The 22,233-nt window shown below is 44.1% G+C and overlaps 1 protein-coding gene across 2 annotated transcripts in view; it reads left to right on the forward strand.

Moving 5' to 3' along the window:
- Positions 1–22,233, forward strand: part of PUS10 (pseudouridine synthase 10) — a 179,548-nt gene that overhangs the window by 44,201 nt on the left and 113,114 nt on the right. For both annotated transcript variants that reach the window (XM_075339355.1, XM_075339354.1), the window contains exons 2-4: positions 929–1,064; positions 4,106–4,318; positions 17,155–17,241. In XM_075339355.1, the coding sequence (XP_075195470.1) occupies positions 939–1,064; positions 4,106–4,318; positions 17,155–17,241 (426 nt within the window). In that variant the 5' untranslated portion in view covers positions 929–938. The remainder of the gene's footprint in view (positions 1–928; positions 1,065–4,105; positions 4,319–17,154; positions 17,242–22,233) is intronic.

Below are 22,233 nucleotides of genomic sequence, written 5' to 3' on the forward strand. Positions count from 1 at the left end.
GATTGTGAGGTCTTAATTTACCGGATGTTTCCCGATGTTGTTTGCGGGTCACCTTTGTTTCCACCCGGCTACTATATATTTACGTGCCCATAAGGCACTGTGTTTTTCACCACACATTTTCTCTTGTATTACATTGTTTAGTTATGGTTGTTCAGGTCTCTCCCACTACTGCTTTTGCACAAAACTGGCATAGTCCCGCCTCCGGCTCGGGGTGTACACTGCCAGGGAGGAGCTAACTCTTTTTATGTTCACTTAGTGTCAGCCTCCTAGTCACAGCAGCATACACCATGGTCCTGTGTCCCCCAATGAAGACTCAGAGAAAGAGATTTTACGGTGAGTACACAAAAATCCTTCTTTATCTCCATGGAAAGCCACAACAGTCTGCGCTATTCCATAAAGCACCAACCAGTAAAAAAACGAAAATCTACACCACGTGATACTTACAATAGGAGGTATACTATACATCACATCAGGAAATCCTTCAAGAAAAGCCCATCAGATAACTTATTACTGTACGTAGTCGGCAGCTTATTAGTTTACTGGATCCACCGTTAGTTGGATTGTCTTCTCTTCATGTTGGACATGTCATTTATCTGCAGTGATTGTGTTCTCTACACATGGATCCTGCAGTTTCACACCCGATCAGATACCCCCGCTGCTGCTGATGTCGGGTCAATCACTGTCATGTTTGGACTGAATTATACAGGAATAAGCAAATTCAGCGTTTATGTTGAAACGTACTTTACTGTGTATGTGAAAGATGTTTCGGGCTCTGAGAGCAAACAATGAATATTTCCATTTGCTTATAGGTAACAGATTTTGAGGACTTGGGATGAAAAGCCCAGAAGTATTCATATTATATTGTGATCGTACTGCTCTTCCTGTGCCATAATGTCATAAGTAACGTGTGTTTTATTCTGTCTCACAGGCCACGTAACATGCTCGTGATAGAAGAAAAATACAAGCCGATTGCGGAGATTTTATTGTCTTCAGGCACGTGCCTAAGATGTGTCCTTCGTTTTTGCTGCGTGGGATCCCCAGCCACGTACCGGCTTCCACACAAGGTTATTACAGGGTATTTTATATTAGAGGGGCTGTACAGGTTTTGCATGTGACTGCAGACTTGTGGATACTCGCAGGAATTTCTCCTGTTAGGAGCGGACGGTCATCAGACACCAAGTATACAATATGTACAATCCCGGCCACATTCTGACTAGACGTGTGCAGCCTAGCTCCATACAAGTGAATTGAGTGAGGAGTGTGCACATCTAGTCAGAATGTAAACCACCAACAACATATGCGTATGCATATAACAATAGAATTTAATTGAATAATTTTTTTTTTAAAATCACAAACATAACAGGATGCCTCCAAAGAATAAACCCCACAAAAGGGTAGATGTAAAAAATTTTTGGGAACACTAAGTCAAAGAACCCCCCTATATCGTGTTGATTATAACAACCTAAGGTAATAATGGGAACAATATAATATAATACCTGGTATAAAAATCAGACATCTGCTCAGGGCAGATCAAATTCGCCTGCTGAGGACCTGAATGCCGGCGAGTGTGTATGACGTAGACGCGTCATGCACCGCGGCTTCGAAAGAAGGGGGACGAAGATGGCCGAAAGAGGCGGTGCCGGCACCGGACAACAGAGACGCCTCCGTGACCCAATTCCACCGCAGTGTGACCGTTAGGTAAGTATTATAAACTGTTTTTTATGTTCTTACAGCGGCCTGGGCTCTTATATACAGCATGTTAGAATGCTGTATATAAGAGCCCTGTGGTGGTGGCCGCAGCTTATAGCCAAAAAAAGTGGTGACAGGTTCCCTTTAACTGGTTTATGTTTTATTTTCTGGTGTATCGACGGCCCAAGAGGTGCATATATTAACAGCTTGTGCTTCTTAAAGGTTTATTCCTGAGATCATACATTATCTGTTATCCATTGGAGAGGAGATAATGTATTTATCCCCAAGGAATTTTTGATCCTAGGAAAAGGGCTATGCTCAACTTCCGCTCTATATTAATTGTGTTTAGGAGTGCAGGAGAAAGCGGAGCATAGCCCGGCTCTCAGGTTTGTTGAGGGTTGTGGTTTCCGAACCCCCACGATCAGTAAGTTGTCCCCTGTTTTATGAATAGGGGATTACTTATGATTCTGGGAAACTATCTATAATGCATTTGGCCCATCTAACGCCAGTGGACGTTTGGTTGATGTGTAAAACACCAACATTAAAGAGGTTGTGCACTATTTAAACATTGGTGGCCTATCCTTAGAATAGGTCATTAATGTCTGATTGGCCGGGATTCGACACCCCGCACCCTGCTGATCAGCTTCTCTTGGTTTCGGCAGCCGATGGCCGGAAATGCTCTGTTCCAGAGCTGTGTGCCATGCGTCAGACCCTGATCAGACATTGATGACCTATCCTACGGATGGCTCATCAATGTTAAGTAGTGGACAACCTCTTTACTCAATTTTGGACAAATTTTGTAAAGTGCTGTTGTCATAGAATCCTAGAATGGTAGAGTTGGAAGGGCTCTCAAGGGCCTGCGAGTGCAGGTGTCCTTAAATGTTCCCAGCTATATGTATATCCAGCTTTCTTTTGAAGATCTCATTGATGGAGAGCTCACCACCTTCCGTGGTCGCCTGTTCCACTCTCTGATTGCCCTCACTGTCAGAGTTTTTCCTAATGTCTAATCTGAATCTCCTTCCTTTAAGTTTCATCCCATTTCTCCTTGTACTTCCTTGTGCTAATGAGAATAGGGTAGTTCCCTCTGCACTGTGACTACCTTTCAGATATTTGTAGACCGCTATTAAGTCTCCTCTCAGCCTTCTCTTTTGCAAACTAAACATTCCTAGTTCTTTTAGCCGGTCTTCATAGGACATGGTCTGCATACTTTCTACCATCTTGGTTGCACTTCCCTGGACTTTTCGATGTGAAAATACTGTATTATGCTCACATAACGAACATTTGCCCCTATTATAAGGATTTACAATTTGATATTATGAAACTTTCATAGACTTATTCTTTTTTAATTTTTACATAAGTTAAAATTATTCATGTAAAGACGTCAACTGTTTTTTTTTTTTGTTTGTTTTCCTAATGGTACATGTAGTTTATTAGATATTTTTTCTTTTTCCAGTATTTCATCGTAGTTCTTAGTTCCACTTTTTCCTTGAATAAATCATATATCATTTGTATAATAAAAGATACATTAAGTGAGTCAAAGTTTCCTTTTGGAATGAAAAATACAGCAACAAAAAAACCCTGAATATAATTAGACATGGATTTTTGTAAGCAGGGAATTGGATGCAAGTGGGAGAATGACGCCACCAGCTGCCTGTTAATATTATCATGTTACGGGATAGAATTAAACAGCCTATCTGCAATGTCCCATGATTGAGTTATAAGCATAAATTTCTAGATTGGCTAATAATGGGTGGGGGATAAGCCGACAGTAGAGCTGTGTACATACACATTGAAAATGGAAATCGATCTTAAAGGGCTTGTCTGGGCTATATACAGTGTTAATTGGGGATTGGATGCACTAAAAAAAAGCATGAGGATTGATCTGTAGTCTGCAGCAGAAGTGATGCCGTCATGGCTTCCCGTCACACTACCGTTGTGTCCTGTGATTGACTGCAGCGGTCAGGTGACTTAAACAGAACCTCATTAGATGTTTCGACTCCCCCCTGGCAAGTGACTATATAACACATAAATTTACTGAATATACAGGGTGGTCCAAAAGAAGGTGGACAGTATGTGTAATAGGGTTTTCAAACATGGTGTAAAGTGAAACTGACTCAATTGCAATTAGCAACCAATCAGATTCCACCTTTCATTTTCCAAAGAGTCTGTGGAGAATGAAAGGTGGAATCTGATTGGTTGCTAAGGGAAACTGAGTCAGTTTCACTTTACACCATGTTTGATAACCCTATTACACATACTGTACACCTACTTTTGGACTACCCTGTATATTTGTTAGTCCTGTACATTGTAAGGGCCCGGAGGACATAAGGCATCATTGTTTTAGTTCTGATAGATATAAAAAGGAAAATCCAAAGAGACTCCTGAATTCAAGTAATAAACATGATTGTAATTTCAGGAGCTGGCCGAGGAGCTGGGTAAGTTCCTAGCGATTGATGGAGATATTTCCCCACCCAGTAAGAAGGTCCGGTTGGAAGATGGAGAAGGGGGTATGGGCGAGGCACAGATCCCTGGAGATGCTGACGACAATTCTGCAGCGGAAGCTCCGCAGATTTGCAATCTGTGCCTGGGGATCCTGCAGCAACACTGCAGTACGGAGTTTGTTAAAAAGGTATTGTGCAGACTACCTCCAGACCCTGTGTTACTTCTTCTCCTCGCTAAATTAGGGCTTTCTTCATTAGCCTATAATAAGAGCACATTTTAGCATTCATATTACTTGTGAAATGCCGGGATTTCGCTTGGTGCAGGTGAACAGAATGTGATATAAGTTAGGCTCCGAAAAACTATGGGCCTTCATAATTAACCAGACTGTCTGAGGTAGAGCATTCCAGAGAACAGGCGCAGTCTGAAAATCTTGAAGACAGAAGTGCAAGGTTCATATTATAGAGATGGAGTATTTTAGTCTTAGGCTGCGTGCCCACGATCAGTGTTTGCAGCGTTTTGGACACAGTATGCTTCAACTGAGTCCAAAACGCTGTGTTGTACTACTGTATATATATGTATATATATGTACTGTACATGCATAGTGGATAGGATTTCTAGAAATCCCGTGCCCACTGTGCTTGTTTTTCCTGCAGCAAACACTGACCTGTGGTGCGACTTTCCGAGCTGCAGCATGTTAATTGTTTTCTGTGGAGTCACAAGCGTCCTCCGTAGGGAGAACAGAAGAGAGAGCCCGCAGCGCACCGAACCCTGATCGTGAGTACAAGCAGCTGTGGTCTCCTGCGGAGGAGACTCGTGGCCCCACAGGCCAGGACCCACCACATCCAGGACGCATCGGGTTCTGATCGTGGGCACATTTAGATCATTAGCAGAAAAGAGGGCATGTTAGGGAGGGAGGCAGACAGACATAAGGGGCAGTACAGCATTGATGAGTCCTATGCAAGTGTGCTAAGTTTGTATTGTATTCTGTAGGAGACAGGGAACCAGTGCATTTACTAGCACAGGGTGGACGCATCTTTGTAGAGGATGGACAGAAATATGGCTGCTGGATTCAGGATAGGTTGTAGAGGGGAAAGTTTAGTGGAATTCCAATTTGTAGTATGAGTCCCAGGAGATCAGAAGACAACGGCATAATCCATTCGATATTCAAACTGTGCTTTATTTAATCCAAGAAGTGCATTAAAAATCGGGGAGAGAGCCGGGTGCAGGTACCCACGGGACGACGGCCGTTTCGCACCTCCTAGTCCTTCCACAGGTCCGATTTGTAGTATGTTACAGTAGTCATGGTAAGAATAAGTAAGAGTGATAGTCAGAGTTTATTCAGTTTCCAGGATCAGAAAAAGGTAAATTCTGCAAATGTATGGATATAAGGAGAGAAGGAAATATCTGAGCAGACATAGGAAATATGAATCTTAGGTCGGTGAGAAGATGGAAGTTCAGTTTTGGAAAAATTCTGTTTACTCTAGAGGAAGGAAAAGTGACTTTGAAGGGAAACAGAGCACAGTTGGGTAAAACCCTAAAATATGAATAGTATAAGCAATAGTTTTGCTCACCTTGGGGGGTTGTGTGAAGACAGAACCATTATAAAGGCTCAGATAGCCGGCTGCCGCTGCCTCGTGTATGTGAGACATAGCGCGCCATATGAAATTACTAAAACGGGATGAACTCACACTTAAAAATTAGCTGCGCTGCAAGAAAGAAGATTTTATCTGCAATATTCTGTGAAAGTTCCACTACTGGCATTTTTATCAAGTGTAAGAAACTGACTGGTAATACACAGAGCATTGAGATATTTCTGGTGTAAAATGGGCGCCAAGAAGCCTAAAGTAACACCCACTGAGGGGCTGGGAGTCAGATGCAAAAAAGAGGCATGGAGGAAAGGGGGAAAAAATCACAGAGTAAAATAAATGGCATAAAGAGCTGATAAAACACAAGAAAAAAGAGAGAGTGTGTGTCTAACTAAAGAAAATTAAGCATTGCAAGTATCGATAAGGGAAAATTGCTGAAAAAGTGATTAAAAGAGAGTAAAAGAAATGATGAAGGAAGTGGGATTAGAACCTGGTAGAAAGAAAAAAAAAATGTGAACGGGAAAGGAGCCCTAATATATAAAGCCAAGCAAGTAATTATTTTTATTATTATAGCGCCATTTATTATTTATACATTATTATAGCGCCATGGTGCTTTACATGTGAAAAGGGGTATACATAATATAAACACAAGTCCAATAATCATGAACAATACAAGGCACAGACTGGTCCAGGAGGAGAGAGGACCCTGCCTGTGGAGGATCACTGTTTACATATTGGAGAGTCCAGGTCTGCTACCTGTAGCTGTTCTTTCCTAATGTCACGCTAGGTGCGGAAAAGTACCAAGTGAGCAGAGAAAGGTAAGGGAAGGGGACCCCTGTGTTGTAGCTGTTCTGTTTTGTCACAAGTCAGCTTATGGGATCACCAGTGAGGTCCTCTTGAGTTAGGCCTCTTCAGACCTAATCAAGATCGAGCGCTCGGAGAGAAAAGACCAGCATCCATGTGGGCATGATCAATTTCTTCTGTTTATTTCATCAAAGTACAGTTTATTTATACCATTTACAGATCAATGTGATATTGCAAAAGAAAAAGAAAAAAAACTTCGAGCTGAACTTTACTAATTGTTCATATGACCTTTAAGTTTTAGCAAAACAAAAATGTAGAGTCATGCATATGAGATAAGAAGAACATTTAGAAACCATAATAATCCTTGAGTCTGTCTCTTATTCCGTAGGCTCCATAATGACTATGAACTACCATCAGATATACTTACTAATAACAATAAATCTTTAATAAAGAAAAAGAGAAACTATTAACCCTTCTATATCAATTTCCCCCTTTTGTAAATGGTTTAACCTTCACTACAGGGTCAGTAGGCGTCCAAACAGGAGCTGCTGGCTCATGGGCCTAGTACCCATGAGGGGTCTTCCTACCACTTCACCCATCCACCCTCAGTGTGGACACCTACTCCCGGTCAGCAGAGGCCATTTGGGGTCCGTAGTAAACTACAGAGGGTTCAATGCTGGGACTCTTAGAACATACATTATTCAATAGTTTAGGTAATGCATATATCAATGTTTTTACAGCTATATAAAGCAGTAGACAGAACAACAATATTTGCATACAGGTTTGTATAATGCCAGAAACCCAACCTGCTATGCCTTTAAACCAATTGGCTGGATTCATAAAAGAAAATGTATTTCCCCACCAGGAGTCCTTGTTGGCATCGTGCTCTTTTAACCATTTATCCCTAAGTTCACTTGTTTTCTGTATATCTGCTCTAACCTGGAGGTTGCCTGCAGGGTCAATGTAATGGCAACAGGCAGGACCAATTATTTGACACATTCCGCCGTCTTTTGCTGTCACAAAGTCTAGCACTATAGTATGCTGGTTAGTGACTACAATTAATTGTTTTTGTATAGCATTGGTAGCATTTAGAATCTCAAGAACCCGAAAAATTTGATCATCCAGGTAGTCAGTGGACTCTACTAGCTTGTCCCACATTTGCATTAAGAAAGGGTGTATGAAAATAGCACTAAATACCTTATTTGCTTTTCCCAATTCTACTACATGAGGCCTACCATTTGGCCGGGGTTTATTATCTGCTGCTCGTTTATACAAGGTATGAATTGGGACAGCTGCTACATCTACTTTACTATGAGGAACTATGAAAGTGGCTGGTGTAAGTCTGGCAAGTGTGCAAACCCCTCTCATGTCAGGGCTCACCCACTTGTGAGCACGATTCCCACAAACCAAAAACACTCCCTCTGGGAAAATACAAAAGTGAGTTTGACTTTGTACACAATAAAGCAGATTCAGAAGCCCCTTCATGACTTTATGAGCACACCACGTATTGTTCATTTGTTTTCCGGTCATACCCGAGATACAGCTACCCCGCTCCCTCCTAAAAGTCCGTCTAATAAATGATGATGTACAGCCCTCAATACCCTTCTGATATACTGTCTCATTGTCCTTGGTTGAGTCATGTGTATGTATATAGAAACAGTTATTGTCTTCTCCACAATTTCCAACACCATTGTATTGAAGACTGAACCATAATCCATCATGGGGAATGGGGCCCGAATGAGGAATCTTAGTCTTTATTTTGGCAATTATGCCCATGTCTGAATCGTATTCCATCCACCACGAGTATCCATCGGGTCGAGTGATATTTAGCTGGAACCAGGGTTTAGTGACCCATCCAACTATAGTCAATGTAGCAGATACATCACGAGGTACATCTTCTCCCAAAAATCTAGATTGAGTCCAGGTTTCATTGTGTATACAGTCTGGTACCAATACCTCCTGTGGTTCCAGAGGTAAGGCTAAATAAGGCATAGTCTTTGAAGAAATAGGACTGTGTGTGCAGATCCAACAGTCTTTTGGCTTTTCTCCCTCCATGTCCTCAGTAAGAGAAATATGGTGGCGAATGAGTTTATTATCCCAGTCCGTATTAAAAAGTTCGCTCAGTGTCTTTGTTTGTTGCAGCAACCCTGCTACACCTAGCAGGATAATTAGCAAGACTGTCATTCTGCCGGTGGAGTGACCTTTTTACAGTGACTGGCGTGGATCCAGGTGGGTTTTCCCTCAAGTTTCACTGAGGTGGATGTGGTCAGCTGGACTTGGAATGGGCCATCAAAGCGTGGATCTAGGCTCCTTCTCACGTGTCTGCGCACGACCACCCAATCACCTGGATTCAGCTGATGCACATCTGCACTTGCATTGGGATCTGGAATGGATGAAAAGACATGTTTATGCACCACATTAAGTCTTTCCTGTAAGGCCTGGACGTAGGCTGTCATAGTGCCGTGTTGCATCTGTAACACTTGTGGAAAGTAGAGACCTGTTTTTGGGGCACTACCAAAAAGGACTTCAAAAGGAGACAAGCCTGTCTTCCTATTTGGAGTGTGTCTGACTGAAAAGAGTGCCAGGGATAAGCACTCTACCCAATTCTTTCCTGTCTCTGCCATGGCCTTTTGAATTTTTAGTTTAAGTGTCCCGTTTAATCTCTCTACTTTTCCACTGCTCTGTGGATGATAAGGGGTATGGAATGCCTGCTCTATTCCCAGGGCCTGCATAATGTCCCTCATTATTTCTCCAGTGAAGTGTGTACCCCTGTCACTTTCTATGGCTTCTGGGATGCCATACCGACAGACTAGTTCCTTCATCAGTTTTTCTGCAGTTGTTTTAGCATTTGCACATTTTACTGGATAGGCCTCAACCCATCCTGAGAAGAGATCTACACATACCAGGACGTATTCATACACTCCTACCTTGGGTAGTTGTATGTAGTCTATTTGCAGTCGTTGAAACGGATAGAGCGGTTTGGGTGTTGCTTTCTTAGGGACTTTTACTGTTTTACCTGGGTTGTGTTGTGCGCAGATAATGCAGGATTGTACATGTTTGGAGGCTACGTAACTGAAGCCAGGAGCGATCCAGAAGGCATTCACCTGGTTACACATGTGACTTTTTGAGGCGTGAGTGGGGCCATGTGTTGCTTGTGCCATCATAGGGAACAGGGACCTTGGTAAACACAACCTATCCTTACTTTCCCATACTCCATTCGAGTTCAGCCCAGCTCCCATTTTCCCCCAGTGTTCCTTCTCTGTTTGGGCAGCCTGATGCTGGAGGGATTTCAGGACATCCAGACTCACTGTGGCTGGGACTTGCTGGCTCCCTGCCACTATCCTCTGATCCCTAGGCCTCTTTGCCGCTGCTTTCGCAGCCGCATCCGCCCTTCTATTGCCCGCTACCTCCAGTGAGTCACCTTTTGTGTGTGCTTTCACCTTAATGATGCCAACCTGGACTGGTAACATTAGTGCCTCCATTAACTGTTTTACCAATTCTGCATTTTTAATAGGCTTACCAGCTGACGTAAGAAAAGCTCTACTTCTCCAGATAGGGCCAAAATCATGACAGATCCCAAATCCATACTTTGAGTCTGAATAAACATTAATTTTCCTACCTGACCCCGCTCTACACGCCTCAATGAGCGCTGTTAGCTCCGCCTCCTGCGCGGACATGTGCGGCGGGAGTGGTTCAGCTCGGATTACCTCATGCGAGGATACTACTGCATATCCAATGTAGAATCTCCCATCCAGGTGGTATCTGGAGCCATCTACAAAAAACTCAAAATCTGCATTAGTAATAGGTGTATCATAGACATGTGGAAAACCTGCTGTCTCCTGACTCATCAGCTCTATGCAGTCATGCTCGTGCGTCATGTCAAAGTATTCATCCTCACTTGCTACCATTGTCACCAATTCCCCCTTTTCTGAATCTACTGGCAAAAGGGTGGCTGGATTCAGAACATTACACCTCTTGAGGGTGACATACTCAGGAATCAGAAGGGCACATTCAAGTCTGAGCTGTCTGGCCATAGACAGGTGTTTCGGTTGGACTTGCACAAGTATAGCATGGATGTCATGCGGGGAGTAAATTGTTAAGGGAAATGTCAATGTGATCTCGCAAGCTTTCCCTAGCAGTACTGCAGCAGCCGCTACAGCACGGACACACGTGGGTGACCCTCTGACAACTGGGTCCAATCGCGCTGAGTAGTAAGCTATTGGTCTTTGTTTGTCACCATGTTGCTGTGTGAGGACGGCTGTCGCATGCCCTCCCTGTTCTGTGCAAAACAAGAAAAATGGTTGATCGTAATTTGGAATACCCAGGGCTGGGGCAGATACAATGAGTAGTTTAAGGGAATGAAAGGAATCAATAGCTTCCTGAGTGAGGTCAAAGGGGTCAGATGACAGACAATCATAGAGGGGTTGCATCATTTGCGAGGCAGACCTTATCCAAGGCCTGCAGTATGACACTAAGCCCAAAAAGGTGCGCAGTTGCCGGTGGGACCTGGGTAAGGAGAGATTTTGGACTGCTTGTTTTCTCTCCTCAGTCAGGTGTCTCGTACCTTCAGAGATACAGTGACCCAAAAATGTTACTTTTTGCTTACAGTACTGTAATTTTTCACGTGAAACTTTGCAACCATTCTCTGCCAGAAAACACAACAAAGAAATTGTGGCTTCCTTGCAGGACGTCTGGTCTGGACAGCAGAGCAAAAGGTCATCCACGTACTGCAATAGCGTAACCTGTGGATGAGGCGGTTGCCACTGCTCCAGAATTCCTGCCATAGCTGTAGAATAAATGGTAGGTGAATTCATTCCTCCTTGCGGGAGGACTGTCCACATGTACTGTTTCCCCTCATGTGTGAAGGCAAAAAGATACTGACAGTCAGGGTGTAGAGGCACTGAGAAAAAGGCATTTGCCAAATCAATTACTGTAAAACATTTGGAGGTCCCTGGGATTTGTGACAGTAAGGTATGTGGGTTTGGAACAATTGGTGTTACACTCTCAGTGACAGCATTGACAGCTCTCAAATCATGCACCATTCTGTACGTGTCAGGGGAACCTTTGGGCCCTTTTTTCTTGATTGGATACAAGGGAGTGTTACAGGGGGAGGACCTTTGTACTAGAGCCCCTGCTTCCACATATTCTCTTATATCTCTGGTCAGGGCCATTGATTTGGCTGGACTTAAGGGATACTGTTTTAAACAAGGAGGAGTGGAGCCCTCTTTTAATTTTATCATGACTGGGGGAATAGGAAGCCGACCAACATCAGTTTTTCCCTTTGCCCATACAATGTCTGGAACTTGTTGCATTGCTATGTCTTCACTAGTTCTGGTATCGGACACTCTCGCAGATTTGGACATGTACACCATTGCTGCAATCTTGCACAAGTGTTTGTCAGAGAGGGGACTTGTGACTGTAATACCTTCTGGGGTGTATTGTATGGTAGCCTGGATAGCACTTAACACATCAGCCCCCAGCAAATTCATAGGAGTGTTTTCACTAACAATAAGCTTTGTGAGAATTTCCTGGCTATCTTGTAATCTCAGCTTCATCTGTTTTGTCAAGGGAGTTTCAGACACCAATCCCTCCACCCCAACACACTCCACAGTCTCGTCAGTGATCATATCTGGCTTTATCAGGTCTTTATGTACCACAGTGCCGGCTGCCCCAGTGTCAATTAAAAATTCTGCCTCTTTCCCCCCTGGCATGGTTATGGTCGTAAGTAAGGTGGGACCAGGTCCTGAGGGAACGAAAACAGGGTACACATTTGTCACTGGGTTGCCAGTTTCCTAGGTCAGAGGCAAGGGAGGAGGGAAATCAGTCTGCTCACTCTCCTTTTTGGAGTTTTTGCACTGTCTGGCATAATGTCCATTCTGTCCACAATTCCAGCACTGTACGGTCGCTCGGTCACCTGGTGCCCCCCCCCTCTGTTTCCACTGTCTTCCTTGTGCTCTAGCATACATAACTGGTCGCTTGCATTTTGTCAGTTCAACCCCCTTAGCTACTTGCAGAAGGTCTGTTGGGTCCATGTTTCTCCACTCAGGTCTGGCTGTCTGTACTGCTTCTCGTAAAAACTTATTCATACCGTCAATGAATGCATTCACCAATATTTTGATATCAAGGTCGTTTCTTGCACTGTACCCCATGTCTGTCCACTTCAGCTGTAACCTCCCAAAGTACGTCTCTATACTCTCCCCTTTTTGCTGTGTCACGTCAGTCATCAGTACAGACTGCTCTGTTTGTTTCTTTGTAGCCCATCCTTTCAATGCCTCACAGTACGTCATTCCAGACCTCTCAGACTCAACGTCCATGACCCATGATTGCTCCTTCATCATATCAGTATGCGTCTTAATTATGTGTCCCAGCACGTCACCTGCTTTTGCAGTCACCAAACTCTCGAGGTCTGCCCAAGTGCATTTATAAGTCACCTGTATTGTCTGTATTTGCCTGTAAAATGGGAAAGGTTGGTTTTCAGGGTCAGGTAACTGTTTCAACATAGCTAGCTGGTCAGAGGGGCTCCAGGGGTAATATTCCTGTGTCTGTCTGATTCTTGTGAATCTTGTGACATGCAGGGGAAGAGAATCGAAACTAGGCCTCAGGCGAAGCCGGGGCCTAGATTTAAACATGCGGCCAGCATGCAGGCACCATCGGCGCGGTTCTCCAGTGAAAACTGGAGAACCGGCCAGAAATGTTAACACAGTTATATAACACACTCTCCCCAATATATAAAGTACAAGGGACCCCTGGAAAGACCACCGTCTGTGGTAATAACGTCTCAGTACTTAACTTGTGAGACGCAGGTGCCAGGTCCCTGGGGGGTGATCGCTCCGTCCGTCAGGATCCTGAACAGGGCTGCGGATGGAGACCGGTCTCCTGCAAAGCAGTGAGAACCGAGATGGCTCCCACTTCAAGCCAGAGCCTCAGGGGATGGTGAAGGAGCGCGGCATGAAAAGGGCTCCAGCCCTGAAATCAACCTTAACAGCACCGCCAACACAGTGGGGTGAGAAGGGACATGCCGGGAGTCCAGATTGGACCCGCTTTTCTTCCAAATCTTTGAAATCAAAAATCAAAAATCAGAGGATGCATGTGTGTGTGTGACCTCCTGAACACAAAGCATTGAACTGGTTGGATTTGTCATCCGGGGAGTGTATATGCTCGGAGGGAGGAGCTACACTTTTAGTGTAGTACTTTGTGTGTCCTCCGGAGGCAGTAGCTATACACCCATGGTCTGGGTCTCCCATGTTGGAACTATAAGAAAAAGAATTTACGGTAAGTAAACAAAATTCTCTTTATTCTGTAAATCGCAACCCACAATAGCCACAACAATAGCAAATAACTCCAGTACGACCCTGTTATCCAAAACGCGACTATCAACCCAAACGCTATTCCACCTCTTTGCTGACCAAGCTCCTTTAAAACAACAACCATAGCCAACCTCGGCCGACACACCAGTAAATAGCTGTAACTGCTCAGATGAAACAAAAGCCTGCTGCATATAGCTACACCCATTAAAGGTTTGCAAAAATTCTGACCATATAAACAAATCCTCCTTCAAGTCTTTAGTCAAACAAACATGCGCACCTGGAGAAAGCAAACCTTTAGAGGCCTCGTAAAGACTTCTAGAAAAAACACGACCCATCGGAATTACCCGTAAAGCGAAATTCAAAAGACCCAATAAAGACTGTAGCTCTTTCAAAGTAGCCTTATTCTTAGAGAACAACAAACCCAGAGCTGACCTCAGCTTAAGTACCTTCTCTTCTGGTAATCTACACTCCAACCGCCTAGAATCCACAGTAATTCCTAAAAATTCCAAACAATAACAAGGACCCACAGTGTTCTCCTCTGCCAAAGGAATACCAAACCTAGAATTTTATGTCTGCTTTAGCTAAGAAAGCGTTAACCCCTTGACTCCTGATCAAATCAACTGCTTGATCAAAAGAGGCATAATTGACTGATGACCTTGATTTATCAACATCATCATTCAACGACGCCCCCTTAGGAAAAGAAAGATGATGAATCAATCTAAATTCTCCTAACTCCTTCTTAGGCACAATGCCCAATGGAGACAATCTAAAATTCTGAAAAGGAGGGGATTCAAAGGGGCCTGCTATTCTCCCCAATTGAATTTCCTTCAAAATTTTTTCCTGCACCACCTCTTTATGTCTATCCACAGAGACCAAATTTTTGACCCAAATGCAACCTACTCCCAAAAATTCAGGAACCTTAAAACCCTCATTAAAACCTAATGAGATTAAATCAGCTTTCTCCCGATCTGGGTACAGATCGAGCCACGGCTGCATGTTTACCAGCCTCACTGGCGTCGATGCTCTTGAAAAGCATATCCTTTGCGCCAGTTTGTTGCTGGGATTGAGCCATTCGCTTGTAGCATTTGGACATGGGATGAGTGCCCCCACAGAAGGAGCACTCATGCCGAAATCTACAATTATTAAGCCACTTACAAGCACCTTCATTGAAAGCAAAGCAAACACCCTTCTTGCTAGAACTATGCTGCACTGAATAAGGTTGCCTGACCCCTTGGTTTCTCAAAGGAAGCATCAGATTAATCCATAATCCAACGTCTTTAACACCCCATTTCATAGAAGGGTGCACAGACAATTTTTGTCTAAATGACTCATCATACATGAGCCAGGCCATACCACCGAAATTGCGATACGCCTCTAAAATGCTATCAATATGCTGAAAAAGGCCACTACAGCAGCCCGGGAACCTTTCACCCAAAACAGCAGAGTAAATGCAAAAGGCTTCCAACCAATTAAGAAAAGACTTGGGAACAGTACGTTTCCTGTCTTCTTCATTTTTGTCATCCCTTTTCTCACTCCTAACTGGGTCTCTACCAGCAGGGAGCAAGGAAAAGACATCCATATATTCCCTACTCCAAATGCGCTCTTTTAGAGCAGCATTTAGATGAAAGCCCAAAGGGGACATGTCACAAGTTAAAGCCTCCTTTAAACATGAATCAGCAACACCCACTGCTCTAATTGGAACAACAGGCTCACTGATCACATTCAAAGGAACCCTATTCACATTAACCTCCCCTAAAACCTGCTTAACAATTTTCCTAAACTCACATAACATACTATCATTAAATGGTAAACAGGCAGTAACATTAGAAAACTCACCATCCTTGGCATTCAACCCAGGATCGGCAGCGATGCAGGGATCTTCAGCACTCCCAGCCTCGTCCTGAGGCGAGCTCGTAGCCTGCCAGGCCACAGGGGACCCGCTTCCGACCTCCTCTTCATCAGACGACCCCGTTCTCGATCTCCACGCTGCTGCTGCGGCCACTTCTGGACAAGCTCTCCGCTGCGGCGGATAGTCCAAAGCTCTTTTGCCGGCCGCAGCAGCTCCCTGGGCCGCCGCCGCGCTTTTACGGCAGCGGCGGCTAGATGTCTCAGCCGAGCGCCGCCATCTTGACTCGTCGCTCGACTCAGGATGATGACGCGTGACCTCGCGAGATCTCGGGATTCCTCTCACCGGGGGCGGCGACTTCCTCCTCTGTAGCGACTTCCTCCTCAGCGGCGACTTCCTCCTCAGCGACGGCCTCTTCCGATTCACTGAAGATGGCGGCGAGTAGACCTCACGACCCTTCCTCTGCCTCTTCTCCGGAACGCCGCTCCCGACAGCTGAGGGATCCGACACCACCACTAGCGGGACTGCTGCTCCGGCCGACTCCACCGCCGAACCCGTTGATTCAGACCGGCTAGCATCTTGACCCGACGCCTGCAAGCAGCTCCGCAGCCAGTCTTCTCCTCCGGCCTCTGATGCCCTCTTCAGCAGCTGATCGAGGAGCTTCTCCATCTGCTTCCTTCGTCTTCATCCAGCGGCGACTAACAGCTGACGCCGCAAGAACAGGTATTAAATAGCGTTCCAATTCCCGCACTTTTTCTTGATAGCCAATGAGATTCAAGTAAAAGCCCTCTCCAAACCAAACGGGCCAAACCAGACCAAACCAGCTCGTGGCAGCCTTACCACAGCTTAACTTCAAAATTTAACCCTTACTGGACTTCCATAAGAAAAACATAACCTAATACAAAAACCCATAGAAAATTGACTAACAAAGGGGGGATCTGTGCGACCATGTGTCCCCCAAGCTAGGTCGCTATGGGGGGCCCTGACATTACAACATCTTATGGCAGAGAGTTCCATAGTGTCACTGCTCTTACAGTAAAGAATCTGCATCTGTGATTATGATTAAACCTTCTTCTTTCCTCTAGATGTAGAGACAGGAAAAGGATCAGAGTTGAGGGAAAGATGGATGGTGCGAAATACAGGGAAATTCTTGAGCAAAACTTGTTTATCTGTCAGTGATTTGAGACTGGGACGGAGGTTGCCGCAAAGCAAGGCTCTACAAAGTACTGACTGTAAGGGGGGTGAATAGTTATGCACACTGAAGTTTTCAGATATTTTGTCCTATTTGTTTGCTTCACAATAAAAAAGAAAGCCAAATGTTCGCAGTTGTAGGCATATTCCTTGTTCTTCACATGAACTGGTGCAAACCCACAAGTAAACCAGTGACATTTCAGGTAGTGAGGTAGAAAAACATGAAAAATGCCAAGACACTTTATATTTCTATGTATGCTGATGATGTGCATATCTGATTTGTATCCAGATCTTCCATAAGGTCCAGTCCGCTGGTTATGAGTTTCAAGACTTTGTGTTCCCCGTGTCCCTGCCAGCACAACTGTTAGTGAGAGAGGTAAGCAATATTTGTGCTCCTGTTTATCACACAGTTTTTTTTTATATATATATATATATATATATATATATATATATATATATATATATACACACACACACATATATACACACAAACACACACACATTTTATATATATATATATATATATATATATATATATATAAAAATGTGTGTGTGTTTGTGTGTGTATATATGTGTGTGTATGTGTGTATTTTCATATATATATATATATATATATATATATATATATATATATATATATATTATACACATATACACACACATTGTAACTGAAGATAGCAATAAAATTGTGTACTTTGCTAAAATATAAGCCAGTGCAACGAATGGTGAAATATTTTTAATGCTCTTTTAAACAGAGAGCTTTGTAATTAGGCTGGGGCCACACTACGCCTTTGGTCGCATCACCAAATATCACTGTGTGCTGCTCCCACATCACAGCATATTGCATATAATCAGGTGAGGCTGCTTTCACAAATCAGTTTTTTGCCATCAAGCACATTCCGGCAAAAACATAAAAAAACTGATTCGGCGTCTGTTGCCGTCGGAGACGTTTTTTCCTCATAGACCTCTATTAGCGTCGGATTGTGTCGGATGGCCCTGCGTTCCATCCAGCTTTTGCCGGATCCGGCAAAATTTGCTTGTCCGGCGGCCGGATGGAACGTTGAAGTGAAGGTTTTTTGTCTCTGGCGAAAAAAACGTATCGTGCTGGATCTGATGCCGTACGGCATGTTTTATAATGGAAGCCTATGGCAGCTGGATCCGTCGTCATCCATCATATGCCGGAATCCGGCGCCGGTTTCCGTTTTTTTAAACTGAGCATGCTCAGTATCAAAACATCCGTCAAAAAACGGAAGAAACGGATGGGAAAAACTGATGCAACGGATCCGTCGCATCACTTTTTTTTTTATAAAACATCCACTAATCTAATAAATACCCTTCAGTTTATAAAAAAAACAAAAAACAATTCGGCAGAGTATTGAACAGTCCAACTGTAAACAAGACTACTGCCCAAAAAAAACTAAAAAAAAAAACTGAGCAAAAACATCCTGTGGGAACATAGTTTAACAAATACTGAAGTAAAATACTCACCAAATACGTACTCGTGTGCACGAGGCCTTACAAATACTGAGGTAAATGCTCACCAATACTGAACATTCATGTATTTACATTAAACCAATGAAAAAAAACTGCAAAACCGCCCTATGTGAACATAGCTTAACAAATACGGTAACAAAAACTCTAATACTGAACATGTGCATGAGGCCTTCGGGCATGTGCACACGCTGAGTATTTAGTGAGTTAATTACCTCATTATTTGTAATGCATTGTCTGGATGTTCAGCATTTAGTGACTTTTCTACCTCCGTATTTGTAGAAAATACTGAGGTAAAAAAACCTCACCAATACTCAATGTGTGCACATGGCCTTATTGTAGTAGTGAAAATATATTTGGGGTATGGGATTGGTGTGGACAGTTGTCCCTGGCCTGCCCTCTATGTGTGCCCCTCCATTATATCCACTACATACATCATGATACATGCAGAATATCCTGATGGAGGGGCACACACAGTATGTGGAGTCAGACATTGGAAATATCCAAGATATAGGGCTCAGTGTGCTGGAGTGTGTCACCCATGCAGTTTCAATCCTCCATTCCCAATCTATACATACACAGTGGATGTATTGGGAATGAAGACTTGAAACTACATAGATCAGATGCTCCAGAACACTTTGATACTTTGATAGAAGACACCCTCGTCCCCCCCTTCACATAGTGTGCTGCCATTGCCCCCCCTTTCACATAGTGTTCCGCCGTTGCCTGCTGCTATTGAACAGGTCGGCAGGCACCTCCACAGAACAGGTCACCGGTCCGTCTCCACTCGTGTGTGTGTGTGTGTGTGTGTGTGTGTGTGTGTGTGTGTGTGTGTGTGTGTGTGTGTGTGTGTGTGTATGTGTATGTCCGCATGTGTATGTCCGGTAAAGGAATCCACACCATCACATTTACAATCACGATATTTTGCACAGACACCCCATTTGACTCAGGGAAGGTCATAGACTACGTTTTGAGGGGAAAATTTAACCCCGTGGTTTAGTTATTTGCCAAAAAACCTGCTTACATTAAAGTCAATGGAGCTGTGATTGGCTGATATAGGCAACGAAAGACATTCTTAATATAAGAAGCTTATGTGTGAGGTAATATGATTTCTGTGGAGAGACAGATAGAGACTGACAGAGAAAGAGACAGCCAGCCAGGGAGGGAAAGAGACAGTCAGCCAGGGAGAGAAAGAGACAGACTGCCAGCCAGGGAGAGAAAGAGACAGACTGCCAGCCAGGGAGAGAAAGAGACAGACTGCCAGCCAGGGAGAGAGAGAAAGAGACAGACAGACTACTTGCACATGTACACACACAGCTATACAACAAGCACAGTTACACACACTATACATTACCACATCTTGCAGCTCTTCATCGGTGCAGAGCAGGGGAGAAGACACTAGGAGCTGCAAGGTGGGTGCAGCAGCTACAGGACCTGCCACTTCACTGGTCATGTGATCAGGTCCTTCACCTTCTCAGCCTCCGTTCTGCTCCAGTACATTTCCTCCCTTGCTCTGCCCTGATCACATAGATTAGTGCAGAGTAGAAAGAGAGGGCAGCGCTCTATGAGTGACCCGGGCCCCCCTCATTACCCCGATGGCGGCCCCCGTCCTGCCGACGTGCTGCAGGGCGGGCGGATGACTCAGCATCTTTTAAATGTTTCATGTGGATTATAATGGGGGCAATTTACTTTTTGGAGCATGGAGCCCCGGGCGGTTTCCCAGATTGCCCTCATTATAATCTGCCTATGGTCGCGCCAGTGCAGGTTCAATCACCGCGCAGTGTATGGAGATCGGCAGCTGTAACTGTGCCCCCTGCACTGACTGACAGATGCTGAGCTCACAGCTGACACTAAGCCCTAGATTAGTAATGGGAGGCATCTATGAGACACCCCAGCTCTATTCTCTATGTGAAAATAAATAAACACAAACACCCCAGAGATCCTTTATTTGAAATAAAATACAAACAAAGACCCTCTTTCACCCCTTTATTAACTAAATAAAGCCCCCCCCCTCCCCTCGGCTGGCATTGTCAGTGGGAAAGGGCTAGTGGGGTGCGGGGCAAGGCCGCGTGCTTTGACAGTGACAGTGCTGGCAGGGGAGAGAGGGATGTAGGGCAGCCTCGCACTCCCCTCCCCCGGGCCGGCACTGTCTGTGTTAAAGGGCTGCCGGGGTGCGGGGCATGACCCCGCGCTTTTATAGTGACAGTGCCAGACGAGGGTCTGGGAGTGCGAGGGTGCCCCACACCCCCCTCTCTCCTCACCCCCCCTCTCCCTCACTGGCACTATCCGTGAGAACCCCAGTATGACTTTCGGTGACAATAACGAATAACGTCTGGAACACCATTCTAAGTCTGAACTGGGTGCAAAAAAACTAAAAAAACACGTTATTGTTAGTGGTTTTTCGTTTGTGAACCCTCCCCACCACACCTATTGCCAATCCATATAATACGCATAAATAGCCTGGGTCTCAGCTTCCCCTACACGGTAAGTTTTTTAACTGCATGAGAGCACACACACAAGCTAGGGACCCCAACGTAGAGAAATACTTTGGCGTAGTGTTGGGGCTCTATTGCATTGATCAATTCAGTAGCTAAATTTCTCTTGATTCATATGTTCATGGCAGTAATGCAGATTCCATTTTTCACATTTTCACTCTTCATATAGCTATTGGATTTTTCAAGTCAGTATTCACACAGCAGTTTCTGCTATTCCATGTATTCCCCTTACATAGTCACTGGTGTGCATACCTTATCTCCTAATAGTGATGTTTTTTTAGTTTTTTTGCACCCAGTTCAGACTTAGAATGGTGTTCCAGACGTTATTCGTTATTGTTAGTGGTTTTTCGTTTGTGAACCCTCCCCACCACACCTGTTGCCAATCCATATAATACGCATAAATAGCCTGGGTCTCAGCTTCCCCTACACGGTAAGTTTTTTAACTGCATGAGAGCACACACACAAGCTAGGGACCCCAACGTAGAGAAATACTTTGGCGTAGTGTTGGGGCTCTATTGCATTGATCAATTCAGTAGCTAAATTTCTCTTGATTCATATGTTCATGGCAGTAATGCAGATTCCATTTTTCACATTTTCACTCTTCATATAGCTATTGGATTTTTCAAGTCAGTATTCACACAGCAGTTTCTGCTATTCCATGTATTCCCCTTACATAGTCACTGGTGTGCATACCTTATCTCCTAATAGTGATGTTTTTTTAGTTTTTTTGCACCCAGTTCAGACTTAGAATGGTGTTCCAGACGTTATTCGTTATTGTTAGTGGTTTTTCGTTTGTGAACCCTCCCCACCACACCTGTTGCCAATCCATATAATACGCATAAATAGCCTGGGTCTCAGCTTCCCCTACACGGTAAGTTTTTTAACTGCATGAGAGCACACACACAAGCTAGGGACCCCAACGTAGAGAAATACTTTGGCGTAGTGTTGGGGCTCTATTGCATTGATCAATTCAGTAGCTAAATTTCTCTTGATTCATATGTTCATGGCAGTAATGCAGATTCCATTTTTCACATTTTCACTCTTCATATAGCTATTGGATTTTTCAAGTCAGTATTCACACAGCAGTTTCTGCTATTCCATGTATTCCCCTTACATAGTCACTGGTGTGCATACCTTATCTCCTAATAGTGATGTTTTTTTAGGTTTTTTGCACCCAGTTCAGACTTAGAATGGTGTTCCAGACGTTATTCGTTATTATTGGGGTGTATAGCTTCTGCCTCCGGAGGACACACAAAGTACTACACTAAAAAGTGTAGCTCCTCCCTCTGAGCATATACACCCCCTGGATAACCAGATCTAGCCAGTTTATCGCTTTGTGTTCAGGAGGCATACATCCACACATGCATTCTCATCTGATTTTT

This window comes from Anomaloglossus baeobatrachus, chromosome 3 (assembly GCF_048569485.1).
Source record: "Anomaloglossus baeobatrachus isolate aAnoBae1 chromosome 3, aAnoBae1.hap1, whole genome shotgun sequence".
Lineage (NCBI taxonomy): Eukaryota > Metazoa > Chordata > Amphibia > Anura > Aromobatidae > Anomaloglossus > Anomaloglossus baeobatrachus.